General features: G+C 39.1%; 1 protein-coding gene across 2 annotated transcripts; it reads right to left on the bottom strand.

Moving 5' to 3' along the window:
* Positions 1–5,967: 5,967 nt before the first annotated feature.
* SRSF1 (serine and arginine rich splicing factor 1) lies at positions 5,968–11,820 on the bottom strand. 2 transcript variants are annotated; one of them, XR_014080756.1, is made up of 6 exons: positions 11,518–11,820; positions 10,924–11,108; positions 10,387–10,559; positions 9,997–10,183; positions 9,504–9,622; positions 5,968–8,590 (listed from the first exon to the last, which is right to left on the bottom strand). XR_014080756.1 is itself a non-coding variant. In XM_081585297.1 (5 exons), exons 1-5 carry the CDS (start codon positions 11,709–11,711, stop codon positions 9,600–9,602), a joined length of 762 nt encoding a protein of 253 aa, XP_081441423.1. In that variant the 5' UTR covers positions 11,712–11,820; the 3' UTR covers positions 5,968–9,599. The 2 variants fall into 2 exon arrangements, 1 of the variants encoding a protein (XP_081441423.1); XM_081585297.1 differs by having other exon boundaries at positions 5,968–9,622.
* Between the last annotated feature and the right edge of the window lie 8,155 nt (positions 11,821–19,975).

Here is a 19,975-nt window from a genome sequence, read left to right as displayed (position 1 = left end):
GGCTAGAAACATTGGAGAATTAAAAGGAGTCAAAGCACTACAAAAAAACAGCTACTACTTCCACTAAGTATTTGTCCTATGTCGTTGTATTTTCCCCTCCAACTTTTCCATTAAGAAGGTAGAAAATGGCACAAACTCTTGAAGTCACTACTTTGGAAATAAGCCCAATCTGACTGGAGGACCACACTACATATAAGATCTAAGCTATGCAGTTCACCTGTTGAGGATTTCATGAACGTATTTATACATAAACATTAAGGTGAGTGTTGTATACCAGGCATCTTAGAAAGTGTCAGAGTTATTAATACAGATTTTGTTCTCTAGGAGTTTACCATGTAGCTGAAGGAAATAAAACATACATCAGACAAGAGTTTAAGGGCAACATGCAGGTGTACACATTACCCAGCCCTATGTGTAATGAAAAGCAAAGCAGAAACACAATGCAGTTAGTCCAAGAGTGCTTAGTCTTTAGGAGATCATGAAGGGAAGAATTTTCAAAGGCAAAAGTAATGTGAGTGCTTTTAAGATTTGTGAGTTTGCAGAGTCCGTGGCTTTGAGAACTGCTTATGCTAGCTGATCCTCTACCAGCCTAAGGATCAGGGTCAGGGTCCTGAAGTAGATGTTAGCCTAAGGATCAGGGTCAGGGTCCTGAAGTAAATGTTAAGGTTCCCAAACCAGTAATATACTACCCAGTTTCTTCATTCTATATATGAATCTCTTTATGGATAACTACCAATAAAAAAGAACCAAAATAATTCAATCCTAATGAGAAAACTGTAGAAACTCATTGAGACAGGATTACTAAATTCAGAACTAATTTAAGGCTTCTTCTGTAAGAACTGTATTTAATAATGGAAAATCCAGGAGAAAGCAGGGAGACCTGGGTTTGGAAGATCCCCTGGAGAAGGGAAAGGTTACCCACTCCAGTGTTCTGGCCTGGAGAATTCCATGGACTGTATAGTCCGTGGGGTCATAAAGAGACACAACTGACTTCCACTTCAGGAGAAAGCAGGAGAGGGAACCCCTCTGCTCCTTTAGGAGACAACACCATCAATTCTAGAGGATCTGTACTGAAGCGTGGCACATCCTGCAACAGAACAACTTTATTTCTGACTTTGCAAGACTGATTTTGGGGGGCAGCATTTGTTTTTACAATTATACGTGGCTTAAGCTAGCATTTAAATTACAGTTGACCCTGGAACACAGGCTTGACTATGCAGGTCCACTTGTATGTTTGTTTTTTTCAGTACTACACAACCTATGGTTAGTTGAATCTGCAGATGAATTAACTGCAGATACAGATGGCTGACTAGTTAATTTTACACTGTGTAGCAGGTCAGCACCTCCAACTCTGACATGAATGGTCAACAGTAATTTGCATTTCCTATTTTCGCAGCTGAGGTATTATTTGATGCAATGTTAGGATTATCATTTTCTCCAATAATCTACCCAGTTAACCAAGTTTGTCGACCAGGTTTCTATACCACTTTGGTTTTAAGGAGTACTAAGTTCTTTCTCTCTATCAACATTTATTAAACTGTGCCAAATGGAGGCGGGAAACAAATCCAAATAGTGTTTTGAAGAACTCCATCTAGCAAGTAAACAATTGGCTCACTGGGAAATGCCAATACAACAAAAATTCTACTGGCTAGAAAAAATACACAAATTTCAACAGTAATAAAATTGTGAGACTAAATGCATCATAGGGAAGAGAGCTATTTTATGGGTTTCAAAGCTTGCTTTTTATAATTTTAGAAATTAAATCTTGACAGTAATAAGGACTTGAAGCAGCAGGGTGACTGCTAATAAGGGCAGAAAAGTTTGAAAACATAAAAGAAATATAGAAGTAAAAACAGTCATGATCAGTAAAAAATATTTACCAGATCAACCAGGGCAGGGAAAACGTGACTGAAAATGGTGTTAAATTGTAGACTACATCCCACTGTTTCATACTAGACAAGCGACAGTTTTAGGAAGATCAGACTTGATGGCCAAGATGGAGGTGGACAATTGACTGGTTTTTCATTTCTTTAGTAATGATTTTGGGTGTACGGACAAAGATGTCAGCATGGCAAATGAAATTGGGAGACAAATACAACAGCATTTTGAAGTACTCTATCTGGCAAGTAAAGAAAACCTTATTCTAGTTCAAGTGGCAGACACAACCGCATCGTGGCTAAAATCTGGTTATATTAAGACACAGAACTTGACTCTCACCATGCTACATGTTTACTACGTAGTGTCAGAGAACAAAGGAATCACTTTTTTTTGTAGTGAGCTTGTTAACGAACAAGCACACTGTCGTGTACTGTTAACCAACTTTTTACATTTCGTCTTTAAGTTGTGCATGTGTGTGCTCAGTTGCTTCAGTCATGTCCAACCCTTTGTGACCCTATGGACTATAGCCTGCCATGCTCCTCAGTCCATGGGATTCTCCAGGCAAGAGTACTAGAGTGGGTTGCCATGCCCTTCTCCAGAGGATCTTCCTGACTCAGGGATTGAACCCGCATTTCCTGCATTACAGGTGGATTCTTTACCGCTGAGTCACTAGGGAAGCCCCTTATGTTGTGGATGTCACTTATTTTGTAACTCAAGAAACGAAATTCTCCAAAAATTGTTAGAAATATATCAGGAGATAAAAAGATGGAAAATGTCTTAATGTTAGCTTCTTCTGTAAGTATCAACTGAAGGACTGATTTCCAACTTGCAAACAGAAGAACCTAAGATTCTGTTTACTGGTTACTTACTCAAGATACTCAGAAAAGGAAGTAAAATAATTCAAATTTCTAGGTTTCTCTTTCTAAGCAACTGAATTGAGTAACTATCTTTTGAGTGTCTACACAGTGCACAGCATTGTGCTATGTACCTGGGAAGAAAGGGGAAAACAGGTTATGACCTGTTAGAAAAGAAAAAATAAACAACTCACTGATTAAAGGTATACTGGGTAGAGTTTTAAAATACAGTAGAAAAATACTATGCAGAACAATGAGGAAGGATGAGTAGTGCTTTTTTGGTGACTATCATGCGACGGACACCATCTTGGTTCCTTAAAAAATAAACTCACAAATCCGGATGAGGCAGATAAATGCATAGAACATGACATATGCTATACCAGATATACACAAAGTCTGTGCCAACACAGTATGATGGATGTCAAGTTTTCAGAGATGACTTTTGGTACTGGGATGAGGGTATCAACAGCTTTAGATTCAGCCCAAGACTCCAAGTCCTAGTTAAAGGCTGTAGATTGTCTTTTGTCAACTGATGTAGTAGTCCATTCATAAGGATTAAACCTTAATAAACACAACCTGAAAGCTTATCTCAAACTTACAAAGGCTCTCCTAATACCCAGCACTTCAGGGTACAATTCTGCCATGCCATCTGGCACTTAAAACAATCTCCAAGTTTAGCCTCTTTTACAAAGGGAATTCTAGATTTTCATTTGAGCAATTTAGGATTTAGTCTCTTCACAAGTTAAATTAAGATGTCAGAGCTAACATTTCTTGAATTAAGGGATAATTTAGTGCACTTTCAGTATTCAATCCAATTTGCAGAAAGGCTATTTCACCAGTTAGTAACTACCTTTGGTAGCCTAGCTTGCTACATAAAATGTGAGCTTGGTAGGCAAGGTAATCGGTGTAAATGTGATTCTCTTCTAGAATACCTTAATTTATCCTCTTTTGGTGTCTTATTCTTCAGTTTCTAACATTTGTGTCTGAAGGTTAAGTGCTCCCATACTAAATGGTATCACAAGTGGGCCTGAAAAACTTTTTAGTGGCAAAAAAAGCTTATGTCCTTTACATTTTTGTAATGTAAAGTTGAAGGGAGGTGGCAATGACAAATGCTTAAGTGTTAGTTCCTAAGAGAAGTCTGTACTGACATTTTGATCACAGGATATTCTGCCTGTTCTATAGAACAGAAAAATGTAGTAGCCAACTTGATGAATAGACAGGTTTTTAAGACACAATAACAATCACTGAAAGTCTCAGTAATGTCAAGGAATAAGACTTATCACTCCAGAAAGTGTTTCACACCATATAAACAAAGGTTTCTCAAAGGATACTCGTTTTTTATATTACATGACCAATTTTATGGCTTGATGCGGGGGTGGGGTGGGAATGGGTGGCATACATCTACTCCTGTACCTGATTCTTACACTTCTGGCCTTACTATTACATACTTGGAGATGTACAAGGCAGGCAGAAAAACAAGCAACTTCACATCTTCAGCATTTTGTCCTAAGTCCCAGAACCTAGCGAGTTTTCTGATTTATACAAGCTTGGTATTCATTAAGTACTATTCAAAACCTAAAGGAAAAGGCAAACGATTTTGACCGACAGATGGAGAGGAAAAGGTAGAGTTACAGGAAAAAAACTCAAGACCAAAAAACATCTAACTTTGGAGCTGACAGAGGATTAAGTTTCCACCTTGCTGTTACCATTCTTTGCCCTAGGGCATTTCCCGGTTAATTTTGCATCATAGCTCCCTCTAGTGGCTATGTGATTTTTTCCTGACATTTACTCAAATAGGGGGAGTGGAATAGACCATGGTTGGAAAAGACCTTAATGCTGGGTAGGATTGGGGGCAGGAGGAGAAGGGGACGACAGAGGGTGAGATGGTTGGATGGCATCACCGACTCGATGGACATGGATTTGGGTAGACTCCAGGAGTTGGTGATGGACACAGAGGCCTGGCGTGCTGCAATTCATGGGGTCGCAAAGAGTCGGACACGACTGAGCGACTGAACTGAACTGAAACAAAATAACACCCCTCCAGACAACCCATTAGACATCTGGCCTACCTTTAAAATTGTTTGAAGTATATTTGGTGAGGATGAGTATAACATTCTATAGCTCTTAATTTCTACTATCTTTACACTGATAATTCTATCAGTAATTATAAAAAGTTAAATTATTTTAACATTTTTTAAGAGATGAAGATGAAACACCCAGGATCTACTCAACTGTTTCTTCTGTTTTGCATACCTACATAAATGGCAATCTCCTTATGTTTTCTCTCTTGCCAGTGAGTCATCTATTTCAAAATGTTTGAGATTTTTTTCTAAGAAGCACCAAGAACTTTTGTATAAGAAAAAGATTTTTCTCTCCTTTCATACAAGTCACATTAAAAGGTTGTCAGGTTTAGCTTTCAAAGTTACCAAGACTCCCCTACCCCAATCTCAATCTTAAGTATAACCACATGGATAAGCTGTTTTAAGTATACTGTAAGTTCTTGGATCTACATTTAAGCAAAATTTTTGCCAGGATTACTATTTATTCAACAATCAGGAAACAAAATGAACACCTTTCCTTATAATCTCCCTTTACACTTCATGCCAATCCCACCCTTTCCTATAGGATCAGATTCTTACAGAAAAAAAAAAAAAGGTACGGGGAAAAATTACCCCCAGAGTATTCCACTGCATACGATGGAATGGCAGAGTACTTCCTTCCTTCAATGGAGACAATTATGAGTACACTATAGCAACAGAATATAAAAAAATGTGTCATACCTTTTCTGGTGGCTGCTTCAGCCTAAAGAGATATGGAACTAACAGCTTAATAAATCAAAGTAACTGGGTTTGTTTTCACTCAACACCCAAAACTACACAGAAGCCTTCACCCCGTGTATTCTGTAACGGTTCTACAATCCCTTATCCAAACTCTCTGGGGGATATGTATTTGAAATTCAGAGCGTTTTGCATTTTATAAAGGTTTCATATATAGACCCTTTACCACAATAACACTCAGCACAATCTGTGGCAACTGACATTAGTATTTCTTAGTCACACCAAGTACAAAACAAATGCATTGATTTTGGTCATATTTTACATTCAATTTGTTTAACAAAAGATTTTGGAGTTCTGGGATAAAAGATTGTGAACCTGTTTTCTGTCTTTGCATGCTTCATACCGTGATAGAAATAGGTTAAACCAAAGAATGGTTATAACAGAACTTCAGTCTAATCGAGTTTCTTTCCTTTTAATACTATTTATGGTAAATACAGACACGTAACTTGTGATTTCATTACAACGTCATGTACAAAGTAAGCAAAAGCACACAAATAATTCACAGAAACTTGAAAAAAAAAGGCCCTTAACAAGCAAGATATATTTCAAAGACAAAACTGAGAAAGTTAAAATCTAGAATCATATTCAAGTTGAAGAACTACAATGAGTAGATACATAAAACATTCCAAACTATAAAACTTATGGGGAAAAATACATTTTAAATGAAGGACATCTGTTCACATTCCAAAGAGCATTTTAAAAAAATTATTAAACTTAAATCTTAAAAAATTCAGATCCCAAACAATTAGGAATCAGAAAATGGGTTTCTTACCTTTTGTTTCCAAGATGTAGGCTGAACAGCAAGGTGGGTTATTCAATCTGATGTTATGAGAAATAATTGCTTCTTAGAGACTTAAGACTTTTCCTTGATTAGAAAATAAATTATAAGCTCCCTACATCATCTAAGGGGACATAAATAGGGAGAAAAGCGGAAAATCTAAGACTGCTTTTTTAATCCCAAAAGTATGACTTTCTTCTAAGAGTTGCTAATATAGATAGAGATTTCCTAAGACTGACAAATAGTCTTCATCTCCTCTTACATTTAGTTGTCTAGTCTACTTACTGAAATGGAAAACCTGGCCCCTCTATCTTTCATGCACAGGTTAAATCCTCTCTAATCTTAAACAGCCTATATACCAGGCAAGTAGTATTTTCCATCTCACTTCAATCTGGTTGGGACTACTAAAACTTCTGAAGTCGAGTTCACCTTTCAACTTAGCTTAAATGCACTCAACTTTTGAGCGAGAGCAATTTTCATCTTGGTCGTTTCCAAAATAATAAATACAAATGAACTCAGGGCCCGCTAAAGTCTAGCTCTTTCCAAAATCATTTCCTCTTTTCATGTCTTGCAAAAAAACTTGAACTTTTTGGCCAACTCAAACAGATGAAACCACCTAGTTTTAGGTATTGTCTGCTCTTGAACACTGTATTTTGAATTCCTACATTAAAACTAGTTACTCCCTTAATGGATCTATACAGAGTGCTCTAAAAAATGGAATCCTAATCTTGACTTTACTACCCCTTCTCTTCCTCCTGACATTCCACAAGTTTCATTTAAATGTACTGGCTGGGTGACCTTATGCAAACCTTTAGGCTGTCTCCACTACCAAGATTTCTAGTGTCTCCTAGGTTTGAAATCACATCGCCTGAATAGCAGTCTTAAATTCTGCTTCCAATTATAATTAACACTCAAGGGAAATCTTATGATTTAGCTATCTTCTAGGTGCACAAAAAGTGGTGGGATGATTGTGACTGGCTATCAGGAAATCAGAAGAAAAGAGATCAGGAATACTAAGTAAAAACCCCCTCCATCTCCCAATTCTAAGTGAAAATTTAGCACCAAGGGGCTAGCAAGTAAAGATACAAAAACTAGTAGGTGACAAGATGTCATCACTGCTTTGGTATGTTCTGGATAGTAACTTTATTGTTGAGAAGAGTTCCAAGGCAAAATTCTAAAGAATGCCCAGCTTTTTATTAGCAATGATTCACTCAACCAGTTAAATCTTCCAGTGTGCTATTCACATTTCAAACAGAAAATGTAATTCATGTTAAGAATTCTAATCTGTGAATTTTAATACTTACCGATTTTTGAGATGAATTATTTTCATTGAGAAACTCAAAGGCTAATAATACTAACATTCACTAGTCATTACCTGATTTTACACAAAACTCTATGCTGTCCAATTACCAAAAATAAGCAGTATCCATAAACTTAAGTCATTTTTAATCAAAGCTTTGCAGCTTATCCTCCAGAAACTAAATCACCCTTCATTTACCACATTACATACACAACTATCTTATTCTCACTTTTTCTTATCTTCCCCTGAAGACTTTTACAATTAACAGTAAGAGATAACTAATACCATTTATTAGCAAATTCCTTTCAAGAACCTTTAATTTACTAACACAAACACAAAAATCAGAATCTTATCAATTTTAAGTATTAACTGAGACTAGTCACCCAGTAAAAAAATCTTACAAGAGGAAAAAGGACAACCATGCATAGTTTTTTAAAAAATGTTTATTTTTTTCAAAGAAAAACGGCAACAGCCAATTGGAAACCTACTTAATTCTTCAACTCCAATTTTGTTTTCTTTAAATTTAGAAGTGACTTACTGATTTACTATTTTAAACAAACCCCCCCTTTCCCCTTTAAATGTTTACCATCTACTCGTGCTGAATCCTTCCAAGGAGATTGCTCCAGCGTATATCTCCAGGTCCTCGCTTTGCTCCTTTTACCAAAAATGCAAAACACAATTCCATCGTGCATCTTAAGGGCTCCAATCGTCAAAAATAGGAAAAAAAAAAAAATCTTTGGAATAGCCAATTAAGTTGAATAAAAAAAAAAATCCACACGAATGCGGTTTGGTTGGGGCAGGAATCCACTCCTATGTTCCTGGTAATCTGATCCCGCTCCATGAATCCTTGTAATTCATCCTCCCTATCCTATCCACATTATGATTTGAATCCAATGATCCAGCTCCAAGGATTGGGATCCAGTGAGCCCTCTCCAATCCAAACCTTTATAACCAGCAAAACCAAAAAAGAGGAGGCAAAATGTTAGATACTGTAATCAAAAAAGGTTTCTGGGGAATGATGAGTTATGTCTGTCATCAGTTTAACAGATGTACATCAATAACTATCAAATTCCCCAAAACAAGTTTCTGAATGGTGTTCTGATAAACTTTAGAAACTTAATCATCATAGAGACTAATTGGAAGAAGCATTTTATATTTACAGTTCAACTGATAATGCCAACACTTGTTACTGTACAGCGTATTACAGGTTTTGTGGTTGCAAAAAGTTAAGTAGTTAAAAAGTTTACTGGTACTGCTACCCCCCTAAGTCTAAACTAAATCTAACACTCCCATTTGTAATTTAATTTGTAAATTAAAGTATTTTAAACATGAGTCAATTATGAATACTAGTTTAAAGGGGAAGGTGAGACTTAAAATTATTCCCAACTAGATTATCTACACCAATATGTTGGAATTCTATATTTTGCTTTCATTTTGTCTTTAAAAAATGAAGTAGCAACGCTATATCAGTCACACAGAGGACATGCAGATTTAGCAGTATTGATATTATACTCTATCTGGTTGGAATTAAAGACACCCTGTACCCACATGTACACCAACAGCAGGTCACACATTAACAGTTGTAACTAAGCATTATGACAAATTAGCCAGTTCTTCCCACATTAGTCCCTATTAAAACAAAAAAGGGAAGGGAGCAAAATAGTTACAAAATGGGCAATGTAATTTTGCCACAATTGCCAAGGTTTAAAGAACAAAGCAATTGTAGCTAAAGGTAACTGCATAAGATGCTTACAAGTGTTTTATGGTAGATGTATATAATCAATTTAAACCCTTGCCTTTTAGTATAAGGTCAATACTGCCAATTTCATCTGTGACAATAGCACTTGGAGTCATACCATTGCCTCCATTATTGATCTGATCCTCCTCAATCCTCCTTTTGACAATCCTAAAATGATTGAAATGTGCTCCACAATCCTTAATCCAAAGCATTCTTAATCCATCTCTTCAGATATGTCTACAGAAAGACACATGAAAAGCAAGATAAACATAAGAACTTCCCCAGGTAAGATAACCACAAACACCCCCAACATCCCAGTTCACACAAACCAGAGCAGAATAGACATTTACACAATATCACAGTCTGAAGAGCATGGAGAGTTAACTAAATTTAAACAATCCTGGCTATGACATCACTTAAAATACAATTTATCGACATGAGGGGAATGTAGATGTTAGGAGCAAGGGGTATTACACAAGAATGCAATTCAACACTTTAGCCCATTCTGAACAAAACAGTTTGAATTAAAAAAAGAAAAGATTGTACTGAATAAAGGAAAACTGTATACAACATGGGTTCTACAAAAAAGTGTCACCAATCATCTTATGTACGAGAGCGAGATCTGCTATGACGGGGAGAATAGCGTGGTGATCCTCTGCTTCTCCTTGGGGAATAACTTCGACTCCTGCTGTTGCTTCTGCTACGGCTTCTGCTACGACTACGGCTTCGAGATCGAGATCTTCCATAACTTGGACTTCTGGGCCCATCAACTTTAACCCGGATGTAGGCAGTTTCTCCCTATTGAATAGACAGAACTTTCGATTGAAAGATCTAAGCTTTCACCTGTCTTCAGGCATGCTGAATGAATACAACGTAATTTAAACCAGAGGCACTTTACTGGGTTTACTTGGACACCCTTGCCTGAATCTTACCTTCAAATTCCACAGTTAAGACCACTGTATCCAATTCTGGCCAATAAAAAGAATAAGTGTATAACCTACCTCATGAGATCTAAACTTAGTGTTATCCAGTTTTCGAACTGCATAGGTCATATCTTCTTTCCGTACAAACTCCACGACACCAGTGCCATCTCGGTAAACATCAGCATAACATACATCACCTGCTTCACGCATGTGATCCTTTAAATCCTGCCAGCTTCCACTTGGAGGCAGTCCTGAAAAAAGATTTTTTTCAACAATTATCCTAATATTTCACATTAAAGTTAAAATTTACATGAGAACCAAGACTACTTTAAAATTAATGATTAGTTTTAACATCCTAGGTTAAAGATTCAAAATTCTAGAATTAAAAGCCCCAAATTATTTGCAAAGTAATGATCTTCATACTCTAGGCATTGCAATCTAATTCGCTAAATCTCAAATACAGTAATTCCTGGTTACTAAATTCATCCATGCGCCTAAAATAATTTAAGACCTAGCATGAAAGCTAGCATTTGTCAAACTGGTCATGCAAGGAAAACTTTAAAGTGTGGTATCTGTCCAAAAGTGACATCAACCCGCACGGAACGGTCAACTCACCAGAGACAACCACTCTGTTTTCAGAACGCCTGGATGGGGGGCCATAGCGGCCCCGGGGAGCCCCGCCACCTCCACCCCCGCCGCCGCCTCGGCCTGTACCACGGCCGCTTCGAGGAAACTCCACCCGCAGACGATATCCATCGTAATCATAGCCGTCGCGACCGTACACCGCGTCTTCCGCATCCCTGCGCGATCACAGAAAGCCGAAGGGTAAGAAAAAGGATCGGGAGGGGCGGCCAACTCCGTCGGGGAGCTAGCGGCGCCCCGCACATGCGCACCCGGGGTGCAAGAGCCCACATGCGCTGCATAATAGGAACGGCCCCTCCCCCACCCAGAAGCACGCCAGGCTCCCGACCACTACAGCAGCCCTCAGCGCCTCAGTTTCCCGCTCCGAGCCCGCGAGCCGGCTCCGGAGACGCCCGGAGGACGCAGTCACCAGAGAAGTCTCACCGACTCGGCTCCTCACTTTACTCGTGCACAGGCGACTCGTCTTGCTCCCAACCTCAGAGCCCGCGTCCCCATTCTAAGGCCTTGGAGCTTTCCCCAACTAATCCAACCTATTTCCTCAAGGCCGCAAGTCCCTGGCCGCCTCACCGCGGGTCCTCGAACTCAACGAAGGCGAAGGGCGGTCCTCCGCGGCGATTCTTCAGGTCGATGTCGCGGATAGCACCGTATTTGTAGAACACGTCCTCAATGTCCTTGGTTCGGATGTCTGGAGGTAAGTTCCCTACGTAGATGCGGCAATCGTTGTTCCCTGCCGGGCCACGAATCACACCACCTCCCGACATGGCGGCGACGAAAAGCGCGGACTCGAGAACAGGCCTTCCCACCAAGCCTAGCGAACGGCAGAGCGAGCCCGCCGCGACACCACGTCTCCCGCGGCCCCTCCAAAATGGCGCCTTTATCAGCTCGGCGCACGGATATGGGGGGGAGGGAGGAAGAGAAGGGGAAGGAAGCAGCTATTCGATCTCACTGCGCACGCGCAAGAGCATAACGGGTGCTGCAAAAGGGACGCTGGCGCACGCGCGACGTCACCCTCCGCGCGAAGGGAAAAAAGTTCCCGCGTTCCCTGTGTGCCGAGAGCTCTTCAAAGGGAGTGACCGGCCATGTGGTAAAGATTTAGGGCAGAGCACTCGTAAAAGGGGGTTATTAATCTTGTCGAGTCCTAAAGAATAATCAGTTTCCCCAGGAATAAGTCTCTTAAAGCAAATGCGCTTTGCAAGGATTTAGTGAAACCTAGCCTATAGCTTTATCCCACCAGGCTCTGCGGTGTTAACGGCCTTCGGCGGGAAAGACGCCCCCGGGGGCGGAGTCAAAGGGGGAGGGACCGAGCGGTTGCTCCGGAAACGGGGGCGTCTTAGGAGACTGCGCCCAGTTCGGGACTCGAGTTGTCTGTGATTCTGGGCAGAGAGAAGCCGTCACTTTGTGTTTCCGCCCTGTCTGCTGTGAGCCTGTGCGCTGCCTAGACAAGTGTGTAATATAGGGGAACCAAGCTTAGATTCCTTAGATTCTACATCAAGTACCGTTCTACCTTCGGTTCAGCACCGAGCTTTGTATATATTTAATAGCTACATTCAACACTCCTTGTGTTAGTGGCGGCGATTCCTGCTCTGACCAATCGTTGGTGGTACCAACCGGGACCCAGATCTCTGTTTCTTTTTTAAATCGCCTATTACTAGGCCCAATGTAGCGGAAAGGTGCATTGAAGATTGCAGAATGAATTGTGCCTGTTACTTCTGCATCCCTTTTCAAAGAACGAGAAAAACCACGCGCTCCTGCCTCTCTGTATGCAGAATCCTGAAGTTCCTTCCTTGTTTTGAACTCATTAGCAGGCCTCTCAAGAAATATGAATGAGCCCAATGAACTTGTGAGAACTACTGTGGCCGCTGGAGACCACAGTTGCTGCTCAGGACTGATCTGCTAGCGTACTGGTCCAGGGAGATTAGAACTTCCTACATTTTTTCCTACAGAGACATCTGAAATCTGGATTTTTATATGAAACGGTGGGACTTTAAATTATTAGTGATGAATTCAAGTTAAAACAACAAACCTGCAGTCATAAATATGCTAAAACAGATCTGCACCCTAGGTGTAAGGATGATTTTCTTCAGTTTATGTATTTAAAGATACTATAAAACATTATTAAAACTAGGTGGAGAAATCTAAACTTAAAACTAGGTGGAGAAATCTAGGTGCCTTTGAAATGTAAAGAAAAGATTGTTTAGAAGACATGTTTTCAGTTCTGTAAGTTGATTGAATATATTTTAGTAAATGTTTCTCAGTAATCCCAAAATACAAATTTAATTTGCTCCTCAACAGATCCATGGAGGATCTTTGGTGGTCCTTAAAATCTCTGTGATAGTTGACAAAATTTTGTGTATGTATGTGTGTACTTTTTTGTCTGTCCTTTAAATCATCCTTCATTGATATATTTTATCTGTTGCCTTTTTATTTTTTACATACTTATCTATTTTTAGTTGGTTGATGATCCGTTGATAATATTGGTTTGATTTCTGTCATATATCAACATGAATTAACCATAGGTGTATATTTGTCTCCTCCCTCTTGAATCTCCCTCCCACCTCCCACCCATTCCCACCCCTCTAGGTTATTACAGAGTCCTGGTTTGAGTTCCCTGAGTCTTACAGCAAATTCCCATTGGCTCTCAATTTACATATGTTAGTATATATTCATCCACGCTACTCTCTCCATTTATTTCACCCTCTCCCTCTTTTTCCCACCCTTGTCCATAAGTCTGTTCTCTATGTCTGCATCTCCATTGATGCTCTGCGAACAGATTTATCAGTACCATCCTTCTAGATTCCATATATATGTATTAATATACAATATTTTTCTCTTTCTTACTTACTTAACTCTATAATAGGTTCTAGGTTCATCTACCTCATTAAAACTGACTCAAATGCCTTCACTGACATATTTTTAAACTGGGCTTCTAGTTTAGAAAGAAAAGACCCTGGGAATTCCGTGGCAGTCCAGTGGTTAGGAGTCCAGCTTCCACTGCAGGGGGCACTGGGTTCATCTCTGATTGGGAAATTAAGATCCCACATGCCAAGGCGTGGCCAAAAATGAGAGAGAAGACCCTGATAATTTTTAAAATGAGAAGCTGACCAAAAGGGACACTGTTTCAACAGATGTACTCAATAGTTATTTACTGAACACAGTTTCTTTTTAACTTTATCCATCCATTTATGATTATACAGGTTGATCTTCTGTTGATTAATGTTAAATCAGTGATAACTACAGTGATTTGAAAGAAAGAAAAGTGAAGTCTCTCAGTCGTGTCCGACTCGCTGCAACCCCATGGACTGTAGCCTACCGGGCTCCTCTGTCCATGAAATTCTCCATGCAAGAATACTGGAGTGGGTTGCCATTTCCTTCTCCAGGTGATCTTCCCACCCAGGGATTGAACCGGGGTCTCCTGCATTGCAGGCAGATTCTTTACCATCTAAGCCACCAGGGAATTTTATGGTATGTAAATTATAACTCGATAAAAATTTTTTAAATGACTGGGGAAAAAAATATCTCCACAATCAGCAAAGTCTCTAGTACCATTGCTCTTAAGGCATTATTAAGGCTTGGAGGTGTTCTGGGGTAATTTGTGTTGAAATATGCCTTCCCTAATCTGGAAGTTCTATTTTCAGTATTTGTGTGTCAATCCCTACTGTCACTTCTGGGGATATCTGTTAATTTTACTACGTAAGGAGAGACAAAGTTTAGGAATACTTGATTCCGTGAATAGCAGTTACCTCCAGAAACAGCTCACTTGAGTAATTCTCTAGTCCCTTGTTCTCCTTGTTTTAGTGATTAATATTCTCTGAAAAAAGAAAAAATAATAGTATCTCTTATTATTTCATTTATATTTGTCTCATCTTCTCTAGTAAACTATGTTGAGTACAGATTTCTGTTGTAACTCACTTTATTACCAGTAAATTTGCTGTTAAAATGAATAGTATTGACTTTTTACTGATAGTTCTTTGAACAAACTGGGACTTTAGATGAGCAGTCTGTTGTTTCAATGGAAACTGTATCGTGTTTCTGTCAGTGGATAGACACAATGGATACAACAATTGTTTTTCATTTCACAGTGTAGTAATGATGGCCACTCTTCAAGCCCAAATAAACCATCTTAATAATACAGTCCTGGTAATCTTATTTTAGGATTGACTGCTCTCATTCTTTGATTCTTCTTGTTTTGTTTTTGGCTAGTTCTGCCCATCTTCATTGTCCCATTATGGATAACAATAGTATATGTTTGTGCTGGAAAACAGCTCTTAGAATGATCCGTTACAAAGAGGTGTATTTTCACCATGTCTCCCTTTTCCTATTAATATTATTGTTATTCCCTCTCCCCCTCTTCCTGCTTAGTTCTTTCTCTTAAAAAATTAAAACTCCAGTTCATCATATTGTATATATCTTAATTGGAATAAATAGTTGTTTAAAGAATTGTAATGAAAATATAGCAGATATGCTTTATTTGCTAAAAATGCTACCTTTTCGCAGTTTTATATTAATAGTGTGAGTCCTATATAAGTGTTAGCTGTTAGTAGTAATGATGGTGTTATATGTTAATACTGATGTCAAGTATGTTAGAGATAATTTCAATAAAAATTTTATTTGAAGTTTTGAGAATGTGACTTTTTTTCCCCTTTATTGGTTTAAAAGATGATCTGAAAACTCTCAGAATTACTTTGCTAAATTTGCTTGCAGAATTCAGTAGTTGCAGCATAGAATACATGGCCCACAAGCCTAAAATACCTGGCTCTTTACAGGAAAAGTTCCCTCCAGTTTCTGGCCAAGAGAGAAAAACCTGCTTTTGTAATTCTTGCTTAAACCTAATTTAAAAATTCAGTTTTGTCATGTTCTCTCTCTCTCTCGTAGGTGTTTTTGATGGGTAATATCTTACATTGTTAATAGTTGTAAGCATAAGAAATATACTTTTTCAAGTGATATGTTGCTTACACATGCTTCAGCAGCCATTACTACCCAGCTGAGAAGAAGAGGCGCTGCTCTGCTCGAACTGGGTGCAATTTTGTTGTCTCAGTGATTCAAAATTGCTTGTTGTAAGAGTGCAGGTAACTGTTGTTGCATTGAAGTAATGTTGATGCAAAGAGTCCATAACAGGTTTTGTTCTAAGTAAGTATTAATGTCTACTCACTGTTCATTTGTAGATGAAATTTCCAAAATCTGCAGATTGTATTCCACAGTTCTGGGAACCCAGCAGCTTTCAGGCTGGTGCTAGTAACCACCAGTGTGGCCCCAGAGGACTACTGGATGTGGATACCTATGTAGTCCTTCCTTGTCTGGTTCCAACTTGCATCCATGTGGTCTGGAGCTCACCAACTGCAATTCCGTCCAAGTCAATTTCTACTCTTTGTAGAATCCAGGTTCTGGGGAGGAAAATTTCTTTCCCTTAATTCAGAATCTCCATTTCTTATCTCGGGATTTATCTTTATATAAGAGGATTGAGAATGAGAATGTTTGCTTTTAAAGGAATTTCCTCTCTTTTCTGCAGGAATATAACCTCTCCCTCTGCCTCCAATAGAACAATTTCATCAGGTCCTTATGGGCAAACATTAATATATTTTCCAAAGTCTGGATTGTTCACAATTAATAACACATAGCATGTTCTCACTGCATAGTCAAGGTTGAACCTCATCAGCCAAACATGGTCCAGTACATTTTTCTTTTTATGGTTTCCAGTTCTTCTAGTAAGTGATGAAAAACAAGTGTGAATACCTTTATGTGGTCTCGTGGATCTCAGTTTCTGGTACGGTGCAAGCCACAGCTTAAACAAGCATATATACACATCCCCGCAAAAACATCTACATCCATATAGAGATAAGTATTTTTATCTATATGTTCCTAATTCCCCATAATAATTTTGCAGTGGTAAAACATATCTTTGCTGAAAACAATGATTTATATGCCCAACTAATATATTCAGCTTCTCAGTCTAAAATATCTGCAGTCAGGAAAGAGCTTTCTTTATAATTTTTCCCAGGTAAGTGGGTGTTATTTTAAATTTGTACAACTGGAGAGCCCTATTAAGTAGGCTTCCTAACACAAAAGAGAAGAAATAGTCTAAAGGATTATTCATATCTTCCACCTTTGTAGATATACTAACTGCTTATCACCTTAAAATGTGTTTTCCTAGCTTCAACTAAATCCAGATTTAAAAAAAAATTATAGGCATTTCTGTTAATGTTTTATCAAGTCACATTTCTAGAACTTTTCTTATAAATTCTTGGTTTGTGAGACTTCGGTGGTGGTCCAGTGGTTAAGAATCTGCCTTGCTGTGCTGGAGATGTGGGTTCGATCCCAGGTCAAGGAACTAAGATTCCACATGACTTGGGGCAGTTAAGCCCATGCACCACCAACTACTGAAACAGCTCATACTCTGCAACGAGAGAAGCCACCACAACTAGAGAGTAGCTCCTGCTCAGTGCAACTAGAGAAAGCTGAGTGCAGCAACAAAGACCCAGTGCAGCCAAAAATGAATGAATGAATGAGTAAGTAAAGGCTTCCTTTAGAAAAAAAATTATTGCTTTGCAAGTACATCTGTGAATATTTGAGGCTCCAGTTACAGTTCACATCTGACAGCGTACTCTTGATTCTCTAATTGCCCTTAAGAGAATATAATTGTCTCTCCCCAGTCAAGGAGACTTTCTCTCAACCTCTCTTACTTAGAAATTCCACCACAATTAGCCCCCTTTTGATATGAGCTGTATAAACAGGGCTAGACCAAGCTAGTTACCACCCCCTAAATAGCTTATAATTTGGTGTCCCTTCAAACTGATGTTCTTAGGTGTTTTTGCACCAATTTGTATGCAACTATTAGAATACCAAAGCCATGCATGCCCTGGCAGACTCATGGTCTTCCCTGCAGAGCTTCAAGCACTTTTGAGGTCTTAAATAAAAGAAAGTACTTGTTTTGGGATGGCATAAAGTAATAGAGGCTCTCACGAAGCATGAATTGCACTGTACCATGTTATTAAAGTGGTTTTTAAAGCTTACACCACTATATTTAAAAATACCTGTACCAACCAACCTCTGTTAAGTAATGCTCCGATAATAAAATAACCCCCCAGATCTCAGTGGCTTAACAAAATAGCCAAGGATTACTTCCTGCTTATGTTACTTGTTGGCAACCAGGGGTCGGCAGAGGCATTTCTCTGCATAGCTTATCCTGGGATCCAGCAATCCAGTGCATTGGAAAGATAAGCTTTGAATAAGATGGATTTTCGTTCAAATCTCCTATTCCATTTACTACCTGTGTGGTCTTGCATAACTCCCTTAACCTACTTAAGCCTCTGTTTCTTCATATATAAAATAGGGGGATAATAATATTTTGGGGGTTATGAAGATTAAATGAAACAACGTGGGAATCAACTAGTAGTAGAGTGCTCTGCCCACAGAGGTGTACAATAATTAACAACTTATTCAGGCTGTAAACACCTATGTGCTTGGATTTTCTGGTTCAGGTGTTTGTCCACTTCGCTCCTCTTTGAGAGAAGGAAGAAATGAAACTCAGGTAAGTCTGTTTTGTGACTAACTTGATATTTTGGATGGATAGCTTAGTAGAAAAGAAGATTGGAAGTCTTGCCTAAATTAGATTTTTGTTTTTGAGAGAGAAGATATGGTCTATGCTGAAAAGAAGTTGAGAAATCCTCCCCATGGATCATATAGAGAAACAGAAGTGCCCCCTGGCTACGCAGGATGCAGCTTCTGTTGTTGCTGTTTAGTCACAAAGTCATGTCTGACTCTTTGTGACCCCATGGACTCTTGCACACCAGGCTCCTCTGTCCTTCACTATCTCCCAGAGTTTGCTCAAACTCATGTTCACTGAGTCAGTGATGCCATCCAATTATCTCTTCCTCTGTTGCCCCCTTCTCCTCCTGCCCTCAATCTTTCCCAGCATCAGGGTCTTTTCCAGTGAGTCAGTTCTTCACATCAGGTAGCCAAAGTATTGGAGTTTCAGCTTTAGCACCAGTCCTTCCAATGAATATTCAGGACTGATTTCCTTTAGGATGGACTGGGACTTCTCAAGAGTCTTCTCTAGCACCACAGTTCAAAAGCATCAATTTTTCAGCGTTCAGCCTTCTTTATGGCCCAACTCTCACATCCATACATAACTACTGGGAAAGCCATAGCTTTGACTAGACAGACCTTTGTTGTCAAAGTGATGTCTCTGTTTTTGTCTAAGTTTGTCATAGCTTTTCTTTCAAGGAGTAAGCATTTTAATTTGTGGCTGCAGTCACCATCCACAGTGATTTTGGAGCCCAAGAAAATAAAATCTGTCACTGTTACTGCTTTTTCTCCATCTATTTGCCATGAAGTGATGGGACTGGATGCCATGATCTTCATTTTTTGAATGTTGTGTTTTAAGCCAGCTTTTACACTCTCTTCTTTCACCCTCGTCAAGAGGCTCTTTAGTTCTTCTTTGCTTTCTGCCATTAGGGTGGTGTCATTTGTATATCTGAGGTTACTGTTACTTCTCTCAGCAGTCTTGATTCCAGCTTGTGATTCATCCAGCCCAGCACTTCACATGATGTACTCTGCATATAAGTTATATAAGCAGGGTGACAATATACAGCCTTGACATACCCTTTCCCAATTTTGAACCATGTCTAGTTCTGTCAATTCTTGACTTGCATACAGGTTTCTCAGGAGACACGTCAGGTGGTCTGGTCTGGTATTCCCATCACTTAAGAATTTTTCAGTTTGTCGTGGTCCATGCAGTCAAAGGCTTTAGCATAGTCAGTGGAGCATAAGTAGATGTTTTTCTGGAATTCCCTTGCTTTTTCTTTGATCCAACAGATGCTGGCAATTTGATTTCTGATTCCTCTGCCTTTTCTAAATCCAGCTTGTACCTCTGGAAGTTCTCGGTTCATGTACTGTTGAGGCCTAGCTTGAAGGATTTTGAGTGCTACCTTGCTAGCATGTGAAATGAGTGCAACTGTACAGTACAGTAGTTTGAACTTTTTTGGCAAATGTAGCTAGAGGAAATGTGGTGTAGTTCTTTTGTCTTTCT

This window comes from Giraffa tippelskirchi, chromosome 3 (genome assembly GCF_054371585.1).
Source record: "Giraffa tippelskirchi isolate mGirTip1 chromosome 3, T2T-mGirTip1v1.2.pri, whole genome shotgun sequence".
Classification (NCBI taxonomy): Eukaryota; Metazoa; Chordata; class Mammalia; order Artiodactyla; family Giraffidae; genus Giraffa; species Giraffa tippelskirchi.
The sequence above is the reverse complement of the archived record's forward strand: the minus strand, read 5'-3'. Positions and strand labels throughout refer to the sequence as shown.

What these genes read in the sequence shown, in the direction of transcription:
- SRSF1 (XM_081585297.1), bottom strand. Translation starts at nt 11,711, where the DNA reads ATGTCGGGAGGTGGTGTGATTCGTGGCCCGGCAGGGAACAACGATTGC. An exon ending in CTAAGTTTAGATCTCATGAG is followed by an intron (nt 10,184 to 10,386) that starts GTAGGTTATACA and finishes TCTATTCAATAG; the next exon opens with GGAGAAACTGCCTACATCCG. An exon ending in TCATAGCAGATCTCGCTCTC is followed by an intron (nt 9,623 to 9,996) that starts GTACATAAGATG and finishes GTCTTTCTGTAG; the next exon opens with ACATATCTGAAGAGATGGAT.